General features: G+C 44.2%; 1 protein-coding gene across 1 annotated transcript; it reads right to left on the bottom strand.

The window, feature by feature from the left end:
• Positions 1 to 4,108: 4,108 nt before the first annotated feature.
• Positions 4,109 to 14,864, bottom strand: p2rx3a (purinergic receptor P2X, ligand-gated ion channel, 3a). The gene is made up of 13 exons (XM_056292104.1): positions 14,731 to 14,864; positions 13,372 to 13,507; positions 10,292 to 10,363; positions 9,494 to 9,563; positions 9,336 to 9,372; positions 9,150 to 9,203; positions 8,973 to 9,050; positions 8,431 to 8,572; positions 7,180 to 7,316; positions 6,452 to 6,545; positions 6,283 to 6,348; positions 6,100 to 6,177; positions 4,109 to 4,234 (listed from the first exon to the last, which is right to left on the bottom strand). Exons 1-13 carry the CDS (start codon positions 14,862 to 14,864, stop codon positions 4,109 to 4,111), a joined length of 1,224 nt encoding a protein of 407 aa, XP_056148079.1.
• Positions 14,865 to 19,733: the final 4,869 nt, after the last annotated feature.

The following is a 19,733-nucleotide window of genomic DNA, read 5'->3' as shown; positions in this document are numbered from 1 at the left end:
TTATGTAGTCACATTGCCTGACTACAGTGCATGTGTGTGAAAGAGAGAGAGAGAGAGCTGCAAAACTGACATTAGGCTTTGTCATTTGCAGCTGGCCTCATAACTAATCTAAAAAGTAGTATGCAAAATGGATATGCGGTTCGGTGATGCATCTAAAACATAGCGCGGGCCACACAAAACTGCTTCGCGGGCCGGATGTGGCCCGTGGGCCGGTAGTTTGAGACCCCTGCATTCAAGTATGATATTGACTTGAGTGACTGAATTAGTCCACACATTAAAGCAGCTAACTATTCTCAGTTCCTCTGTGTACACCATATTACTGTCTGTTTCCTCATAAATTACTGTCAGATCCATTAAGAAGCTCTTTGGATGATCTATAAGTGCCCCCAGAGAGTAAATGGTGAAGGGAGGCAGCACAGAGAGGAGTGTTTGGCATGGGGGATAATCTTTGTTTGACTGACACCATGCTTTGTGTGTGTGTGTGTGTGTGTGTGTGTGTGTGTGTGTGTGTGTGTGCATGTGTGTTTTAGTGAAGAAAAGCGTAAGCAAGAGAGCGAAAGCTTGATAAATACATTTATTTCTTAATTATCTAATTACTTATTGTTGCTGACATTCTGGGTGGAGAGCCTATAGAGGAACCAACAGCGGAAGGGAGAGTCAACACGCTGATGGTTTTTCTAATTTTGCTCCATCAGAAAAGGAGACAATGGGACTTAATGAATAAACTTCCACAGTCACACGTTCTCCTCTTATGTGACCTCAGTCCATTAGTCTTATTCACGTCGCCTATATCAACTTCCAGAAATGGACTGATAATGGCCCATTTGTATACCACAAGCAATGCACTCATGCATCCCGGACGGACACACACACACACACACACACACACACACACACACACACACACACACACACACACGCACACAAACAGGCATGACACATACATCAGCCAAAATTAGCAGTGTTTTTATACCAGTCCTCTAGCTGATAACTGGACAACGAAGATTTTGCTTCCTGAACACTTTTGGGTGTATTTTATGGATTTTGGGCTGCTGATCATGAAAATCACCTTAAAATTTTCCTAGCACATACCGTTTTGTAGATATAACCTATTTTTGCGATTTCCTTTCATATTTTAAGTCTACTAGTGTATTGCCCACAAAGCAAGCTGTTTTGGTCAGTCCAAGCATCCCCGGGCATGCACTCAGTGCAGGTGCTATGCAAATGTTGTCTTAAGCATGCCTGGCACGCTTAGTCAGGTTAGATGCTGGCAGACAGGCTATAAAAGCTGCTGACATTTACAGATGCTGTTTGGATGCATGTTGATGCACATGTTCTTCAGGCAATAGTGTCGTGAGTATACTTAATGATAGGATTTATTGTCTTCAGGGAGATTTAATGCAGCAGAAATGTCTCGTCAATGTTGCAACAGCTGTGATACATTCTGTTACATCGGTGGCAAGTGTACGCTTAAGGCTAAAAAACGCACCGTAACTGCACTTATTAAGAAAGCTTATAAGCTCTAATTCGGATGTAAAATTGGTGACCAAGAGAAACCCTGGGCTCCTCACAATTTTTGTGCAACATGTGCAGTCGACCTGAGAGCTTGGCTCAGAGGTACTTGGAAGTCAATGCCATTTGCAGCCCCAGTGATATGGCGAGAACAGAAGGATCACATGACAGACTGTTACTTCTGTCTGACAAATGTATCTAGCTTCTCTACTCACAATAAGAAATCTATTGACTACCCCAATCTGCCTTCAGCCATGAGACCAGTGCCACATGATGACAGTTTGCCAGTACCGAAGCCACCAGAGACATGGACATGTTAGCGACGGGCGTTGATAAACATTGGATCACAGAGAGCCACGCATATCAATAGCTCTGACAACGACTCCTAGAGGATAAATACTGAGTCTCATCACCAACCAGTCAGACTAGCTTGGTCTAGTCAGAAAGGCACGAACTGAGGAAGCGTCTTGGATGAGAGGAGAAACGTCTTCACGGATATATACCAAGTCCAGTTGCACTTGATTCAACTCCTTTGGACAGAGACATGGAGCGTAGATGAGACAGATGAAGATACCACAACGCATGAACCAGATGTGGAAAACAACACTGAACCAGATGTTGAGCCCTTTATGCCTGGTTATCCTCATCTGATAACACAGCCAGAATTAAATGACCTGGTCAGGGACTTAGACTGGTCATAAGCTAAAGCAAAATTACTTGGTTCAAGATTGCAAGGATGGGGGTTGCTGTCACCAGCTACAAAAAGTTCTGTCTTTTGGAACCATCAAGAACATTTGACAAACTTCTTTACGCAGGTTGATAACCCCTGTTTCTGCACTGACATTGATGGATTGTTCATGGCTTTGGGTTGTGTGCATGATCCACAACAATGGTGTCTTTTTATAGATTCGCCAAAGTTAAGCCTGAAAGCTGTCCTGTTACACAATGGCAATGTCCACCCTTCAGTACTCTGTGGCTGTGCAGTACACATGAAAGAAACCTACAATAACATGGACGTGTTGTTGAAACACACACAGTACAACAATTAGGACTGGAACATCTGTGGTGATCTAGAAGTACTGGCACCGCTACTAGGAACACAGCTCGGATATACAAAGTACTGTTGTTTCCTTTGTGAATGGGACAGCCGTGCTAAAGAGTCGCATTACATTAAAAAGAACTGGCCGCTCCGTAAGCATTTCCTTCCAGGGCAGAAAAGTGTGGCACATAACCCACTTGTCGACCCAACAAAGATACTTCGGCCTCCTCTTCATATAAAACTTGGATTGATGAAACATTTTGTGAAAGCAATGAACAAAGAAGGTGATGGATTTCACTATTTGAGACAGATGTTTCCAAGAATAACTGATGCCAAGATTAAGGAAAGTATTTTTGTTGGTCCACAAGTCAGACAGGTTATCAATGACAGGGAGATAGAAGATCTGCTAGTGCAGCCAGAGAAAATAGCATGGAAGGCATTTAAGGATGCTGAGAATTTTCTTGGCAGCTACAGAGCACCAAACTACACCGAGCTGCTTGACAACATGCTTAAAACATACAAAACCATGAAGCACAACATGTGATTGAAAATTCCCTTTCTGCATTCACACTTGGACTTCTTCCCTGCTGAGCTTGGTGCAGTCAGTGGGGAACATGTTGAAAGGTTTCACCAGGACATTGCAACCATGGAAAAGAGGTATCAGGGCAACTGGAATCCATCAATGCTTGCCCACTATTGTTGGACTCTGACACGAGAGGCACCAGATGCTGAGTACAAACGAAAATCAGCTGCAAAACATTTTAAGCTCAGTTGAACCAACACAGCGTGTCAGCATCATTATATGAATAAACATGTTAAATTCAATAACATTTATTTTAATGTTTCTCCAAATTCCTACATGATACAGCACATCTGAAATTATTTTAATGTTCAACTTGACATTGTCCAACATGATATCAAAGCAAAACGTTTGAAAAAATTTGTTGTCAAGTGATTGGTTGAGTTGTGCAGGAACATTGACATGCAAGCACAAATGTATGCATGCGCACAAAACACACACACGTGTACGTGCGCGCGCGCACACACACACACTCAAATAATATAAAGTGTTGGGCATATCATTAATTTATTTGCTTAGACTTAGTTGGCGAGGGTCTGGATGGGAGAAAGTTCAGCTTTCGAATGTGTAATAAATAATTAGCCAGCAGGTTATAAATGTATACAATTTCATTGTAATTGCAGTCATGTGGTTGATGCATGTTTACAAGACTATTTACAACCAAAGAACAATGAGGGGCATCTGGTGTGTATTTTCCCTGAGGGTTTTATGAGTACGGCTTCAGCAAATGGGTGATCTTGTAACAAAGAGTTTGTTTTCATGTGAAGGAAGCCAGCGATCCAAAGTGAGCTTGATGTTACAGGTTAACTATGTGGGTGATGATCTTCCAAACCCAAAAGTAATCTGAAATCTGGGCATTACATCGGTGGAGAGGGGTGGAGGGTAGGGTGGGGGGCCGGTTCTCGGACTGGAGGGAAACGGAAAGAGTCCAACCGTGACTGGAAGTCCTGAAAAGGGAAGATTCTTCCTTCATCGGATCAAACGGCTTGTTCGGGAGAGAGGGAGAGGGCACCGGAGTCGTAGGAGCACTTCATGGCTGGTGTGATTGACAGCTGGCTGCCTTGTTTCTGAGCCAGGGATTCCTCTATCTGGGCCTTTGAGACCTGAAAGGGTCAGAGGGATGAAGTGATGAGGGAGGTGGGTGGAAAAAAAATCAAATGAAAATTGACACCGTTCAAGTTGCCTCGGAGGACCATCCAGATACACGCGGGGAGAAAACAGTAACCGTCCTTACTTCATTCGTCTTTACCCCTAAAAACTGAGAGTCCCCAAACAGCCTTGTGCCAACATGGGGTTGCTAAATGACAAAAAACAGCTAGCAACACAAACTGTCAATGCCGCTTAATTTCATTTTTCATGGAATGTATGTATGCATATTTTTCAAATATCTTATAAAGTGTAAGTAAATAAGCATTATTCAGTAATATATGCTAATAATTTTAGTAAGGTACATTGGTATACACTACCGTTCAAAAGTTTGGGATCACCCAAACAATTTTGTGTTTTCCATGAAAAGTCACACTTATTCACCACCATATGTTGTGAAATGAATAGAAAATAGAGTCAAGACATTGACAAGGTTAGAAATAATGATTTGTATTTGAAATAAGATTTTTTTTACATCAAACTTTGCTTTCGTCAAAGAATCCTCCATTTGCAGCAATTACAGCATTGCAGACCTTTGGCATTCTAGCTGTTAATTTGTTGAGGTAATCTGGAGAAATTGCACCCCACGCTTCCAGAAGCAGCTCCCACAAGTTGGATTGGTTGGATGGGCACTTCTTTGAGCAGATTGAGTTTCTGGAGCATCACATTTGTGGGGTCAATTAAACGCTCAAAATGGCCAGAAAAAGAGAACTTTCATCTGAAACTCGACAGTCTATTCTTGTTCTTAGAAATGAAGGCTATTCCATGCGAGAAATTGCTAAGAAATTGAAGATTTCCTACACCGGTGTGTACTACTCCCTTCAGAGGACAGCACAAACAGGCTCTAACCAGAGTAGAAAAAGAAGTGGGAGGCCGCGTTGCACAACTGAGCAAGAAGATAAGTACATTAGAGTCTCTAGTTTGAGAAACAGACGCCTCACAGGTCCCCAACTGGCATCTTCATTAAATAGTACCTGTTAGAGCCTGTTTGTGCTGTCCTCTGAAGGGAGTAGTACACACCGGTGTAGGAAATCTTCAATTTCTTAGCAATTTCTCGCATGGAATAGCCTTCATTTCTAAGAACAAGAATAGACTGTCGAGTTTCAGATGAAAGTTCTCTTTTTCTGGCCATTTTGAGCGTTTAATTGACCCCACAAATGTGATGCTCCAGAAACTCAATCTGCTCAAAGAAGTGCCCATCCAACCAATCCAACTTGTGGGAGCTGCTTCTGGAAGCGTGGGGTGCAATTTCTCCAGATTACCTCAACAAATTAACAGCTAGAATGCCAAAGGTCTGCAATGCTGTAATTGCTGCAAATGGAGGATTCTTTGACGAAAGCAAAGTTTGATGTAAAAAAAATCTTATTTCAAATACAAATCATTATTTCTAACCTTGTCAATGTCTTGACTCTATTTTCTATTCATTTCACAACATATGGTGGTGAATAAGTGTGACTTTTCATGGAAAACACAAAATTGTTTGGGTGATCCCAAACTTTTGAACGGTAGTGTATGTCTTAATGCATGCTCAGTAATCCAGGTAAGAACTGATTCAACTCCAATGAAGGGATTCAGCTCTCTTCAATACATTGGTATAATAGTTTTCATATTAGTATGTTGTTAGTACAGCATTTAGTACAAAAGTATAACGACATCAGTGTACAAGTATGATTATGTTTTATTTATAATAACTACAATGTGTAGTTTATTTGTATATGTGCAGAATGCATTCGCATATCTGCTTGAAATTTTTTGAAAGATAAAGGGATTCTATTCATTTCCATTCCATCTTATTCAGTTTTATTCTGTTCTATTGCTTTACCTCTTCAAACTTCTTGGCTTTGTATTGGTCGGCTCCTTTGAGGAAGTTCAGGAGGATGATGTCACACAGCACCGTGCCCTACAGTCAGACAGAGAACAAGGCCGAGTCCGTTTATCGCTACAGGAAGAATGCTGGATTTTATTTTATTTTTCATCTTTAGTCCAATTCAAAAATAAAACCAACCAGTCCAACAGAAGTGAAGGCAGCCACCAGGTTGATGAGCGTTGGAATAGTATTAAACTTCCCTGCCTGGAATTCACACGTCATCCGAAAAAGACACAAATGAAAGATGTGTGTGTGGGGGGGTGGAAAGTATGATTAAGTGATGTGTTAAAACACCCAGGGAACTCACGTTGCCAGTGACCATAATGTCAAAGCGTATGGCGATGGCCTTGTGGAGCGTTCGGTACTCAATCCCGTTCTCGTGCTTGAAATATTTGGCGAACCTGCGAACAACAAGAGGAGGGCATGGTGGAAATAGCATCCTACCGGTGTTTGCTTAGTAGAGTAAGTGGTGATCAGGAGGAAGGGGCTTCTCCCGGGCTTACGTTAGAATGGAAGACGGGTCTAAATACACATCAGTCTCCTCTGTGACCACGTGATCCTGTAGTATGACTCCATATATATGTGTGTGTGTGTGTGTGTGTGTGTGTGTGTGTGTGTGTTTATGTATATATGTATGACACGTGTTTCCCCTCTGTTGTTTTTTTCCTTCTTCTGGATTTATGTACCGGAGTCTGCCTCCATAATGTAAAAAAAAACTGCATTGTGTGCCTGTATTCTGAAAACAATGATATATGTATCTATGCCATGTACCAAGCCTTTCAAAAACTATAAATAAAGAAAGAAATAGCAAAGAAATAGCAAAGAAAAATGCTTATGAAGAAAGATTGCATAATGAGGAAGAAAAACACAAAGTCGAAGAGGTGTGAGAGAGAAAAGAGCTAGAAAACAAGAGAGACAGGAAGAGAGGAAAGTGAGCTAGATAGAAAGAGAGAGAGAGACAGGAAGAGAGAAAAGTGAGCTAGGTAGATAGAGAGAGAGAGAGATAGTTGACATTGAGAGGGATAGTCACTCCACCTGAAGTTATATCCCTTTGAGATCTTATTCTTGGCAAATGGGGCGTCCAGTCTGGTGAAAGAGTACTTTGGCTGACACTTTTCAATGTCGAAGTCCAGGTTACACTTCCACTCAATGTTTATTCCTATCTCCCCACCCTGCGAGAGGAAAAACACAAGAAATGGGTTGAAAGAGATGCAGATAGATAGATAGATAGATAGATAGATAGATAGATAGATAGATAGATAGATAGATAGATAGATAGATAGATGGATCTATCCATCTATCTATCTATCTATCTAGCTGGAACATTTATTTGTCGTTTCACTTTATGTACGCAAGTGCATGAAATATCATTCCCCCCAGCCCACAGTAGCGCAAGACAAAGCCTAAAACTCATATCCAAACTACAAGAACACATATATCCAAACTACAAAAACGCGTATATCCAACATACAAAAAACCCCCAAAAATTGACTGTCCAACAGAGCGAACACCAGCCAGGATGACTGTCGGAACTGCCGGTCTGCATGGGCTAGCAGTTAGCTTAGCCTGCCCCGCTTCTGCATCCTGTCAGACCGCCCCCGGTGCTTCCTCTTCGGCCGCAGCGCCGGGCTAGGCCGTGGTTCTTGGGCCCACTGGACGCAGCAGACCAGGCTCCCCCAACCGATCCAACACCAGCTCTCCCAGCCAGACACCTTCCGCCGCCAGACCGCCCTCGGTGTTGTCGGAACTTCCGGTCTATGTTGGCTAGCAGTTAGCTTAGCCTGCCGGGGCTGCCCCTCTTCCACATCCTGTCAGAGCGCCCTCGGTGTTTCCTCTTTGGGCGCAGCGCCGTGCAGGGCCGTGGTCCCTGGGCCCAAAGGATGCAGCAGACCAAGCTCTCCCAGCCGATCCAGCGTCAGCTCTCCCAGCCATCAAACGAAGACAGCTTAGATGCAGACGTGGACAAAGACACTGCATGGACGGTATTGGGTAAGGCCGCTGCAAACTGAGTTCGCGCCGCCATCTATCTATCTATCTATCTATCTATCTATCTATCTATCTATCTATCTATCTATCTATCTATCTATCTATCTATCTAAATATCTATCTATCTATCTATCTATCTATCTATCTATCTATCTATCTATCTATCCTCATCCACTGTAAGTCAAGGGGGCTTGATTTATAATGAAAGAGCACAAACACATTTGAGTATGGCAGGGGTGGGGGGGTGGAGGTAGGGGTGAGGGTCGGGTTTGGGGTTGTTGGGGGGGGGGGTGACTGGACCTCCTCAGCAAGGGAAGCCACGTCTTGCCCGGTGTAGTTCAGCACGTCCCCCACAAGAAAGATGGGGCAGAGAGGGTTGTCCACCGGATGGTATTTGCAGCTCTTGATCTGTTCCCGAGTCATATGTTGGGGGAAGTTCCCTCTGACGAAGAGAGAGAGAGAGAGAGAGAGAGAGAGAGAGAGAGAGAGAGCGAGAGAGAGAGAGAGAGAGAGAGAGAGAGAGCAGAGAGAGAGAGAGAGAGAGAGAGAGAGAGAGAGAGAGAGAGAGAGAGAGAGAGAGAGAGAGAGAGAGAGAGAGAGAGAGAGAGAGACACTGTCTTGTTATGGCCTGTTTGTTTGCGTGTGCGTGCGTGTTTGGCAAAGTGAGGACATTTTGGCCGGTCCTCACTTCTTCGAGGGTCTATATTTTAGGGTTAAGGTTCGAATTAGGATTAGTTAGGGTAAAGGTCAAGGTTAGGCATGTAGTTCTGATGGTTTAAAGTTAATGAATGTAGTCAATGAGGGTCCTCACAAGTACAGAAACACACACGAGCCTGACTTACCTGGTGACATCGAAGAGGGGGAAACGAATACTGTTCTTAATGAAGATGGTGAAGTTTTTCACGTCCAGCATTGGTTTCCTAAGATGGACAGTTGAGCATAATTGAGGAAACAGGATGAGAAGAGAAAAAATAATCTGTGCATGTCCAAATCTGTGTGTGTGTGTTTCTTTTCATCACCTTTTAACTTGGTCGTTCTCAGTTGGACACCAGCCCTGAATCTCACAGGTCCCACTGGTCCCAGTGGACTCATTGGTCCCATTGGACACATTGGTCTCATTGGTCCCAGTGGACTCATTGGTCCTATTGGTCCCCGTGGACTCATTGGTCCCATTAGTCCCAATGGACTCATTGGTCGCATTGGACTTATTGGAAGATTTTAGACAAACACCTGTTATTGCCCCTGAAAGAGAGAGAGAGAGAGAGAGAGGAGGAGGAGGAGCAGGAGAGAGGGAGAAAGACTATTGCTGCCAACTCGAGTTCTTATTTTAAGAGCGAGCTTGGGACCTTTAAGCTGGACTCACCATTTCCCAAGTTAGCACCAAATTTTCTCTGGCAGTCCACATCAGTGTCACACTTATACAAGCCATGAGTCTGAAACAGAGCACACGTACACGCACAAACACATACACACATGTACACACAAACATATACACACATGCACGTGCAGGCGCATGCGTTACACGCAACATGATGGGCAAGTTAATGTTTTCCACCCTTGTTTCAGTAAAATACCTATACATTGTTATAATTTTTTTTATTTTTTGGATTTTCCCCCCATTTTTTTCCTCCCCAATTGTATCCGGCCAATTACCCCACTCTTCCGAGCCGTCCCAGTCACTGTTCCACCCCCTCTGCCGATCCGGGGAGGGCTGCAGACGTGCTTCATCCGATACATGTGGAGTCCCCGGCCGCTTCTTTTCACCTGACAGTGAGGAGTTTCGCCAGGGGGACGTAGCACATGGAAGGCTCATGCTATTCCCCCCAGTTGCCCCCCCCCCGAACAGGCGCCCCGACTGACCAGAGGAGGCGCTAGTGCAGCGACCAGGACACATACCCACATCCGGCTTCCCACCCTACAGACACGGCCAATTGTGTCTGTAGGGACGGCCGACCAAGCCGGAAGTAACACAGGGATTCGAACCAGCGATCCCCGTGTTGGTAGGCAACGGAATAGACTGCTACGCCACCCGGACGCCCACATTGTTATAACTTGTTATGAATGCACATAACTACCAAAGACGAGCTAAGACCAAATTAAGAGAGACTTATTTTTGTATCACAAACCATCTCTGGTGTTTGAGACTCCACCATGAACTCACCTCTGCACATCTTCCCTGGTGCTGGTTCTTCGTGACGATGAGCTTGGTAATGATACAGAACACAGCTGCACCCTAACACAAAGAAGAACAGATTTCGGCAACACTTTCTATGAAGCTTGCATCTATAACGCCATATAAGCATCTATAACGCCCTATAAGCATCTAAGAAAGAACAGATTTCGGCAACACTTTCTATGAAGCTTGCATCTATACCGCCCTATAAGCATCTATTCCATCTATAATGCCCATACTTTCCTATAATATGTATTACAATGACTAACGGCTATGACTGAAGACTGTAAACTAGCACTGAAGTCTCATTATGCTTCTCTACAAAACTTCAGCAAAACAAGTTGACTATGATGCATTATGACATTTGACAGATGAACAGGCTAATGATGACATATTTATAATGCATAAATCCGTTTTAAATTGACAATGTATCATAAAGGTGGTTATGAGGTGTTGTGTGGGTGTATACATGGTTATGAATCTTACAATGACTTACAGCTACACTTATAGGGTGTTATAGATGCTTATAGGGTGTTATAGTAGATGCAAGCTTCATAGAAAGTGTTTTTTTTTGGTGATTTAATGTTAATATGATAAATAGTTTCAGCAAAGCCGAATTAATTATTACTGCGGCTGGACTGATTTATTTATGATTCCATCTCGTATAGGAACCTGTTAATTAATGATTTTATCGTCCTGTAATTATCGAATCATTGAAACATGGTTCTGGGGTTTAGACTGCCGATGGGCCACAGGCCAACACAGAACTTAATTTGGACTTTGGATCACACCCCTTATCTGATACCAAATTGATACGGTATTTGAAGTATTTGTTACAGTATTTCACAGTATTTTTACTTCGGAGAGCAACAAGGCAAATTAGTCATATTCGATGTATTTCATCAGAGCTGCATTGGGGTGTGTGTGTGTGTGTGTGTGTGTGTGTGTGTGTGTGTGTGTGTGTGTGTGTGTGTGTGTGTGTACCAGGTTTTCCCATCCTAATGGGGCAAAACCTGAAACCGCCTACCTTGTGGGGACATGTTATGGGTCCCCATGAGGAAAAGGGTCTATTTTAGGGTTAGGACTTGGGTTTAGGGTTAAGTTTATAATTAGGATTGGGTTAAGGTAGAGTTAAGGTCAAGCATGTAGGTATGATGGTTAGGTTAGGGTTAGGGTTAGGATTTGGGTTAAGGTTAGGGTTAGGATTAAGATTAGGTTAAGGTTAGACTTAAGGTCAGGCATATAGGTATGATGGTTAGGTTAGCGTTAGGATTTGGGTTAAGGTTAGGGTTAGGATTAAGATTAGGTTAAGGTTAGACTTAAGGTCAGGCATGTAGGTATGATGGTTAGGTTAGCGTTAGGACTTGGGTTTAGAGTTAAGGTTAGGGTTAGGATTAAGATTAGATTAAGGTTAGAGTCAAGGTCAGGCATGTAGGTATGATGGTTAGGTTAGCGTTAGGATTTGGGTTAAGGTTAGGGTTAGGATTAAGATTAGGTTAAGGTTAGAGTCAAGGTCAGGCATGTAGGTATGATGGTTAGGTTAGCGTTAGGATTTGGGTTGGGTTAGGGTTAGGATTAAGATTAGGTTAAGGTTAGAGTCAAGGTCAGGCATGTAGGTATGATGGTTAGGTTAGCGTTAGGATTTGGGTTAAGGGTAGGGTTAGGATTAAGATTAGGTTAAGGTTAGAGTCAAGGTCAGGCATGTAGGTATGATGGTTAGGTTAGCGTTAGGATTTGGGTTAAGGGTAGGGTTAGGATTAAGATTAGGTTAAGGTTAGAGTTAAGGTCAGGCATGTAGGTATGATGGTTAGGTTAGCGTTAGGACTTGGGTTTAGAGTTAAGGTTAGGGTTAGGATTAAGATTAGGTTAAGGTTAGAGTCAAGGTCAGGCATGTAGGTAGGATGGTTAGGTTAGCGTTAGGACTTGGGTTTAGGGTTAAGGGTAGGGTTAGGATTAAGATTAGGTTAAGGTTAGAGTCAAGGTCAGGCATGTAGGTATGATGGTTAGGTTAGCGTTAGGATTTGGGTTTAGGGTTAAGGGTAGGGTTAGGATTAAGATTAGGTTAAGGTTAGAGCTAAGGTCAGGCATGTAGGTATGATGGTTAGGTTAGCATTAGGATTTGGGTTTAGGGTTAAGGGTAGGGTTAGGATTAAGATTAGGTTAAGGTTAGAGTCAAGGTCAGGCATGTAGGTATGATGGTTAGGTTAGCGTTAGGACTTGGGTTTAGAGTTAAGGTTAGGGTTAGGATTAAGATTAGGTTAAGGTTAGAGTCAAGGTCAGGCATGTAGGTAGGATGGTTAGGTTAGCGTTAGGACTTGGGTTTAGGGTTAAGGGTAGGGTTAGGATTAAGATTAGGTTAAGGTTAGAGTCAAGGTCAGGCATGTAGGTATGATGGTTAGGTTAGCGTTAGGATTTGGGTTTAGGGTTAAGGGTAGGGTTAGGATTAAGATTAGGTTAAGGTTAGAGTTAAGGTCAGGCATGTAGGTATGATGGTTAGGTTAGCGTTAGGACTTGGGTTTAGGGTTAAGGGTAGGGTTAGGATTAAGATTAGGTTAAGGTTAGAGTCAAGGTCAGGCATGTAGGTATGATGGTTAGGTTAGCGTTAGGATTTGGGTTTAGGGTTAAGGGTAGGGTTAGGATTAAGATTAGGTTAAGGTTAGAGTTAAGGTCAGGCATGTAGGTATGATGGTTAGGTTAGCGTTAGGACTTGGGTTTAGGGTTAAGGGTAGGGTTAGGATTAGGATTAGGTTAAGGTTAGAGTTAAGGTCAGGCATGTAGGTATGATGGTTAGGTTAGAGTTAAGGGGCTAGGGAATGAATGTAGTCAATGAGGGGTCCCCACAGGTGACATGGTTTTGTGTGTGTGTGTGTGTGTGTGTGTGTGTGTGTGTGTGTGTGTATGTGTGTGTGTCTAGTAAAAGATTGTTTTCGATCAGTTGTGGCTCACAGGTAAGAGTTCATTTGTATTGCACATGCATGCATGCATGCATGCATGCACAGTTCCCGTGTGTGTGCACATATGTATGCATGTGTGTGTGATCACGTTCATAGGTTATGTGGGTCACGCACCTGTGGAGGGGAGACATAATCGGCCACGTCCATTGTTTGATTGTCATGGTAACCAAAACCCTTGACTTTGGTCATGACAGCTGACTCAATACCCGTGTCGATCACCTGGTAGGCTTTTTCATGGATGAAGACCCAGCTGCGTGACAGAGGGACGAGGGGAAAAAGGGAGAAATAAAGAAAAAAAGAAAGTCCTGAATGAGCGGACCCATCGGAGACCTCACACTAGCCATGGTTTTCCTGCAGCACACTGCGATTAAAACAGATGTCGGAATAGATGCCAAGTTTATTGCGAATCTTGTGGCGGTGTCTTGAAGAAAAAGGCACGATCAGTTTCAAGACGACTCCACGAAATAATCCACGACAATTAACCTCCGGTGGAAACAAGCGGAGTCGTCTCACTGCACTTTTACACCACTTTCAGATAAAAGCAGATTTCAAGACCCACCAACAGATCATATGATATAGTTACAATGGAGTCTTTCTGCAGCACACACACACACACACACACACACACACACACACACACACACACACACACACACACACACACACACACACACACATGCACGCACGCACACACAGAGCATCTACTGGAAGTATAGTTCACGTTAACAAACATTTCTTTGAATCTATACAATTTTCCATCCAAATCAGCACTTTAGGTAGATAGATAGATAGACAGACAGACACAGACAGACAGACGGACGGACGGACGGACGGACGGACGGACGGACGGACAGATAGATAGATAGATAGATAGATAGATAGATAGATAGATAGATAGATAGATAGATAGATAGATAGATGGACAGACGGACAGATAGATGGACAGACAGACAGACGGGTAGACAGATAGATAGATAGATAGATAGATAGATAGATAGATAGATAGATAGATAGATAGATAGATAGATAGATAGATAGATAGATAGATAGATAGATAGATAGATAGATAGATAGATAGATGGACAGACGGACAGATAGATGGACAGACAGACAGACGGGTAGACAGATAGATAGATAGATAGATAGATAGATAGATAGATAGATAGATAGATAGATAGATAGATAGATAGATAGATAGATAGATAGATAGATAGATAGATAGATAGATAGATAGATAGATAGATGAAATTGGTTGAAAAGCTTGACAGAGTGAACAGAGGCAACTATGTGAAGGCCAGTACAATGAAAAACAATATTGATAAAGACTTGACTCAATTGTGCACACACACACACACACACACACACACACACACACACACACACACACACACACACACACACACATACAAAATTGATGAAGAGCTGGACTCAAGTGTACACACACACACACACACACACACACAGTCCACTAACCCCACAAAGTAGATGATGATGAGCAGCTGCACAATACGGTTGACGATCCCCACAGACCAGCTCTTCACCACCACAGACTTGGTGGTCTCGTAGGTGAAGAAGTCAGTCACACAGCTCCAAAGCATGGAGGCCATGCTTAGGTGTGAGCGTACGTGTCTGAGAAAGGTGGCTAGAGACAGAAGGCAAGGGGCTCACCTTCCTTCCCACATCCAAGAGATCAGGAAACAGTGAAACCTCTGGCGGATCTCAGCAAGTGCCCTTTGAGTTGCATGAGGGCAGGAATGAATGGAGCTGGAAACGTAGTAAGGGAAAGGAAATGCGATTCTCACCTCGTCCTCTTGTCTGTCTATGTGTTTTATAGCCTTGTGGTGTTCATGCAGGGCATCACTTTGGCGGCTACACCTCACCTCCTCCTTCCCCCTTCTGTCTCTGTCTGCGTTTCATTGGTTGATGAGCGAAATTGCACCTCCCCCTTTTTCTCTTCTGTCCATCTCTGTCACACCCAGGCTTTCAGCCCACACACACCCACCCAAACACACACACACACACACACACACACACACAAACACAACTGCTCTGTTGCAAGGTTCAAAACGAGTGTTGCTAGAACTGTTTAATGCCATTAGTGGGGCACAGTGATCCAAGGCGGCGTAGATTCGTACGTTTTTCGAGATAGTGGCCCGGCGGTGTGAGTCTCACCTGCAACCTTGGTGGTGTTTGCATCAGGCTGCACCCAGTTCAAGTCAATTCAAACCAGTTCAGTTCAAGCAGGCTGTGTGGGCATGACCGTAGTGATGTACAGTGTTCCTCGAGCACACTGTACCCCCGACGAGGTTGTACCGGATCACCTTTGGTGCACCTCGGTCACGAGAAGCTGCAGCGGAGTTTCTTGCACAATAACTGACTTTGGAGAGACAGGGTTATTTATCACGGGTCTTAAAACTTTGGGCAAGGTCCCCGAAATGGGCCTCGGGTCTCTCTCTGTTCTTTTCTGAGTCCCACCGTGACAAGAGAAACTGCACGTGTTAATGGGGCTGAAGATCTCATTTGGGTTCGAGAGCCATTGGCCAGAATGAAAGATGATACATATTAATTTTGACAGCTGTGTAATGACAGCGACATGTGATACAACTGCTCAATGCAATCATTAGTACTAGCATTAGTTCCCTTCACATTAGCAAGAAAATGTAATAACAGAAGGAGCAGGGAGAGAGAGAGAGAGAGAGAGAGAGAGAGAGAGAGAGAGAGAGAGAGAGAGAGAGAGGGAGAGGCGGAGACGGTGTGGCCGTGCATGGGAAGATGTCATTTTTAAGTGGTTCCATTATGTTTGGGTCAATTAGCAGTAACATGATACATGAGAAGACGCACACAAACACACAGTGAAGGTCTGTGTCAGTGTGTTCAAGTCATACAAAGTCCACACAAAGTTTACAGTAAAGACTGATGGATGTCAGTAATGGCTGCGATACTGTGAAATCTATACGTCTCAGACGAACACGAGACGCGAGCTGTCATAAGTCTACAGACACAGGAGGAGAGAAAACGACAGAGAGAGCCAGGGAGATAACACAGAGGGGGGAGAGACAGGGAGAGAGACAGACAGACAGACAGACAGACAGACAGACAGACAGACAGACAGACAGACAGAGAGAGCCAAGGACATAACAGAGAGAGAGAGAGAGAGAGAGAGAGAGAGAGAGAGAGAGAGAGAGAGAGAGACAGACAGACAGACAGACAGACAGACAGACAGACAGACAGACAGACAGACAGACAGAGCCAGGGAGATAACAGAGAGAGAGAGACAGAGGGAGAGACAGACAGACAGACAGACAGAGAGAGCCAGGGAGATAACAGAGAGAGAGAGACAGAGGGAGAGACAGACAGACAGACAGACAGACAGACAGACAGACAGACAGACAGAGAAAGAGGGAGAGAGACGGAGAGAGACAGACAGAGAGAGAGTGAGAGAGACACAGACAGAGAGAGCTAGAGAGAGACGGAAAGAGAGAGACGCACACAGACAGAAAGAGACAGAAAGAGAGAGAGAGAGAGAGAGAGAGAGGGAGGGAGAGAGGACTCTAATGTGATTGTTGTTAAAGGGAAAACCACAGTAAAAGTGATCATCGTTATACAGGAAACAATCAGCACGAACACACACACACACACACACACACACACACACACACACACACACACACACACACACACACACACACACACACACACACACACCACTACATTAAGACCAACAGCCAGAGCCACGAAGAGCCACACAGAGACAATGAGTCCACACGTACACATGCTACACAAATACACACAAATGCAAAACCATGACCTGCAGTTAGGACACACACACACACACACACACACACACACACACACACACACACACACACACACACACACACACACACACACACACACTAGACATTTCCAACCTTAACTGCTGGGTGAAACTGCTTCTCTTTTTGACGTGACGTGCGAGACACACCGGTGTCACAAACTGTCACAAACCCTCTTTACCCACACTGCATCTTGGCAGACGCACACATAATTAGAGACCGACACAAGTATGTTGTGGCAAAACAACTTGTGAACAAACATAATTGGGCATGTGAACATTCTCATAAAGGCTTTTCATAGGCCTACAATTACACCCCATTTCTTATGTGCACACACACACACACACACACACACACACACACACACATGCGTTTCTCTATACTAGTGGGGACCTCTCAATGACTACATTCATTCCCTAGCCCTTAACCATCACAACTACATGCCGAACCTTAACCCTTACCCTATGTCATGGCTGTGTGGTCTGGGCCATCAAGGCCCACCTGTTCCCCATCCCCTCACCTGCACCCCATTCGCCTGAGTAACCCTGATTGCCCCATTCACCTGATTGCCCCATTCACCTGATTGCCCCTGCTTTACTCACCCGTTCCCCTTTCCATGATTGTCTTTTCTCTTCCTGCCCTGCCCTGCTCACCTGCGCCCCATCTCCCTGATCGACTCCCCAACGTTACATATTCCCCCCCGCGTTGTCGCATCGTCACAGGGACACGCACACCTCTTGACTCTTGGTCGCCGGATGCGCCACGTCCTGTTTCGAGCCTTCCCTGCTGTCTGTAAGTCCATTTGGATAGCCCAGTCTGTCTCTGAGTCGTGCGTTTGGGTCCTCAACCCCTGCCCCCAGCGTGACACCCTAACCTTAACTTAATCTTAATTCTAACCTTAACCCTAAAACCCAAGTCCGAATCCTAAAATAGACCCTTTTCCTCGTGGGGGGCTATAAAATGTCCCCACAAGGAACGTGGTTTCTGGTTTTTGTATCTTAATGGGGACATTTGGTCCCAACTGGGATAGAAAAACAAGCACATACAAACATTAAAGGATCGCCCCCCCCCCACACACACACACTTGCGTGGCCTCACTTGGTGTTAAGTGTGTGTGCGAGTGCGTGTGTCTTAAATGCCAGACATTAATGGCTCTACTTCTGCTGATCTGCAGTGCAGTTAACATGGTGAGTTGTGTGTGTGTGGGGACCCATAAAGAAAGCGGGAAAATCTGCAATTAATATTTGGAATAATGCAATAAGCTAACACTACTGCTGACGGGTAGACCCTGGCTGAGAGCATGTGAGGAAATGTTTGTGACCTGATGCAGAATAAAGAAGCGGAGGAGAGAAGGTCAAGTTCAGGACATTTGATGAAAGGAATAGGGGCGGTGTTAGTCCATCATGTGCCTTGGAGGTCCCATGTGTAGTCGAGTCAAAGCCGACTGGACCGATACAGAATTTGCATTTCATGATTATTTATTCCACTCATGGTCATGCACAGCTCCAGACGGAAACAAGCAACTCATAATCAAACACAAATCAATTTACACATTCCACCATGACTGAAAAGCAGCAGGGAGAAGAAACATCATAAGCAGGGATCGAATTTTCGAGTTCGATACCGATTATTTAAACATTTTTGTCAGATAACCAATATATCTACTGATATTTTCTTTCTTTTTGGGGGGGGGGGGGATTTTTGCCCCTTTTTCTCTCCAATTGTATCCAGCCAATTACCCCACTCGTCCAAGCCATCCCGGTCGCTGCCCCACCCCCTCTATCGATCCGGGGGGCGAATAGGACAAGTAGTCGTTTTGATAAATATGTATAGTATATTGATGTAATGGCGAAGATCGGTTATAACTTGTGCTAGCTAACGTAGCTGACTAGCCAAGCGTTGTCAGGGCAACGAAGGAATCACGTGCTTTGACAGGTGCGACGCGAACGTCAGAGCGGCAACGTTTCACCGGCCAATCAGGTAGCGCGTCTTTTATGAATGTTGATTTTTGTCCCTTGTTTGTATGGCATTCACATCATAAAGCCCTCTTGGGTAATTACACGGTGATGAGCGACACCTCCCGTCCTGAGACCCCCTGGCTCTGTTCAGACGAGGAGAAACTCCACAGAACCTGTGCATGCAGGTTTACATTCCCGCCCAACAACGTGCCGCCATATTTCACTCGGCGTAGTTGAACGTGTGTGTAACCAGGTTAAAATTAATGTTTTTATTTTATTTTGTTTGAGTATGAAATATCACCAAATCCTGTCTGTGTGCTGTTATTTGTGTTTACTACATTTTATTTTATGTCATTATTTACTTTTATGTATGTTTTACAACGACCGTCATATACATGTACTGTCGCTTTAAGAGAGAGGTCTTGTGGGTACACGGAAGAGGGAACGCGGGAGAGGCCATTTTTGTTTTGTGGGGGGAGTGTCAAGCAGCGATCGAGCCGAGCCACGCGTGTTTCTTACCGTAGGACAGTTTTGCTGGTTGAGGAGAACGTAACCTTGAGTATCCCTGTAAGAAGATACTGCAAGCTGTGGGATAAAATACCTGTTTATCCTTTCTTACATCGGAGTCCCGTGGACGGTTTCTCCTTCTAACGCACACGAGTGAAGTCCGGGCAGTGGTTGAATTTCGACCCCCACGTCCGTA

Source organism: Lampris incognitus, chromosome 1 (assembly GCF_029633865.1).
Source record: "Lampris incognitus isolate fLamInc1 chromosome 1, fLamInc1.hap2, whole genome shotgun sequence".
NCBI lineage: Eukaryota > Metazoa > Chordata > Actinopteri > Lampriformes > Lampridae > Lampris > Lampris incognitus.
Note: the sequence above shows the minus strand (reverse complement) of the source record. Positions and strands in the feature narration are given on the sequence as shown.

Coding starts and splice junctions, on each gene's coding strand:
- p2rx3a (XM_056292104.1), bottom strand. CDS start 14,864: ATGGCCTCCATGCTTTGGAGCTGTGTGACTGACTTCTTCACCTACGAG. Junction 9,564..10,291: donor ACCAGGGAAGATGTGCAGAG/GTGAGTTCATGG, acceptor GCTCTGTTTCAG/ACTCATGGCTTGTATAAGTG. Junction 9,373..9,493: donor TGGTGCTAACTTGGGAAATG/GTGAGTCCAGCT, acceptor TCTCTCTTTCAG/GGGCAATAACAGGTGTTTGT.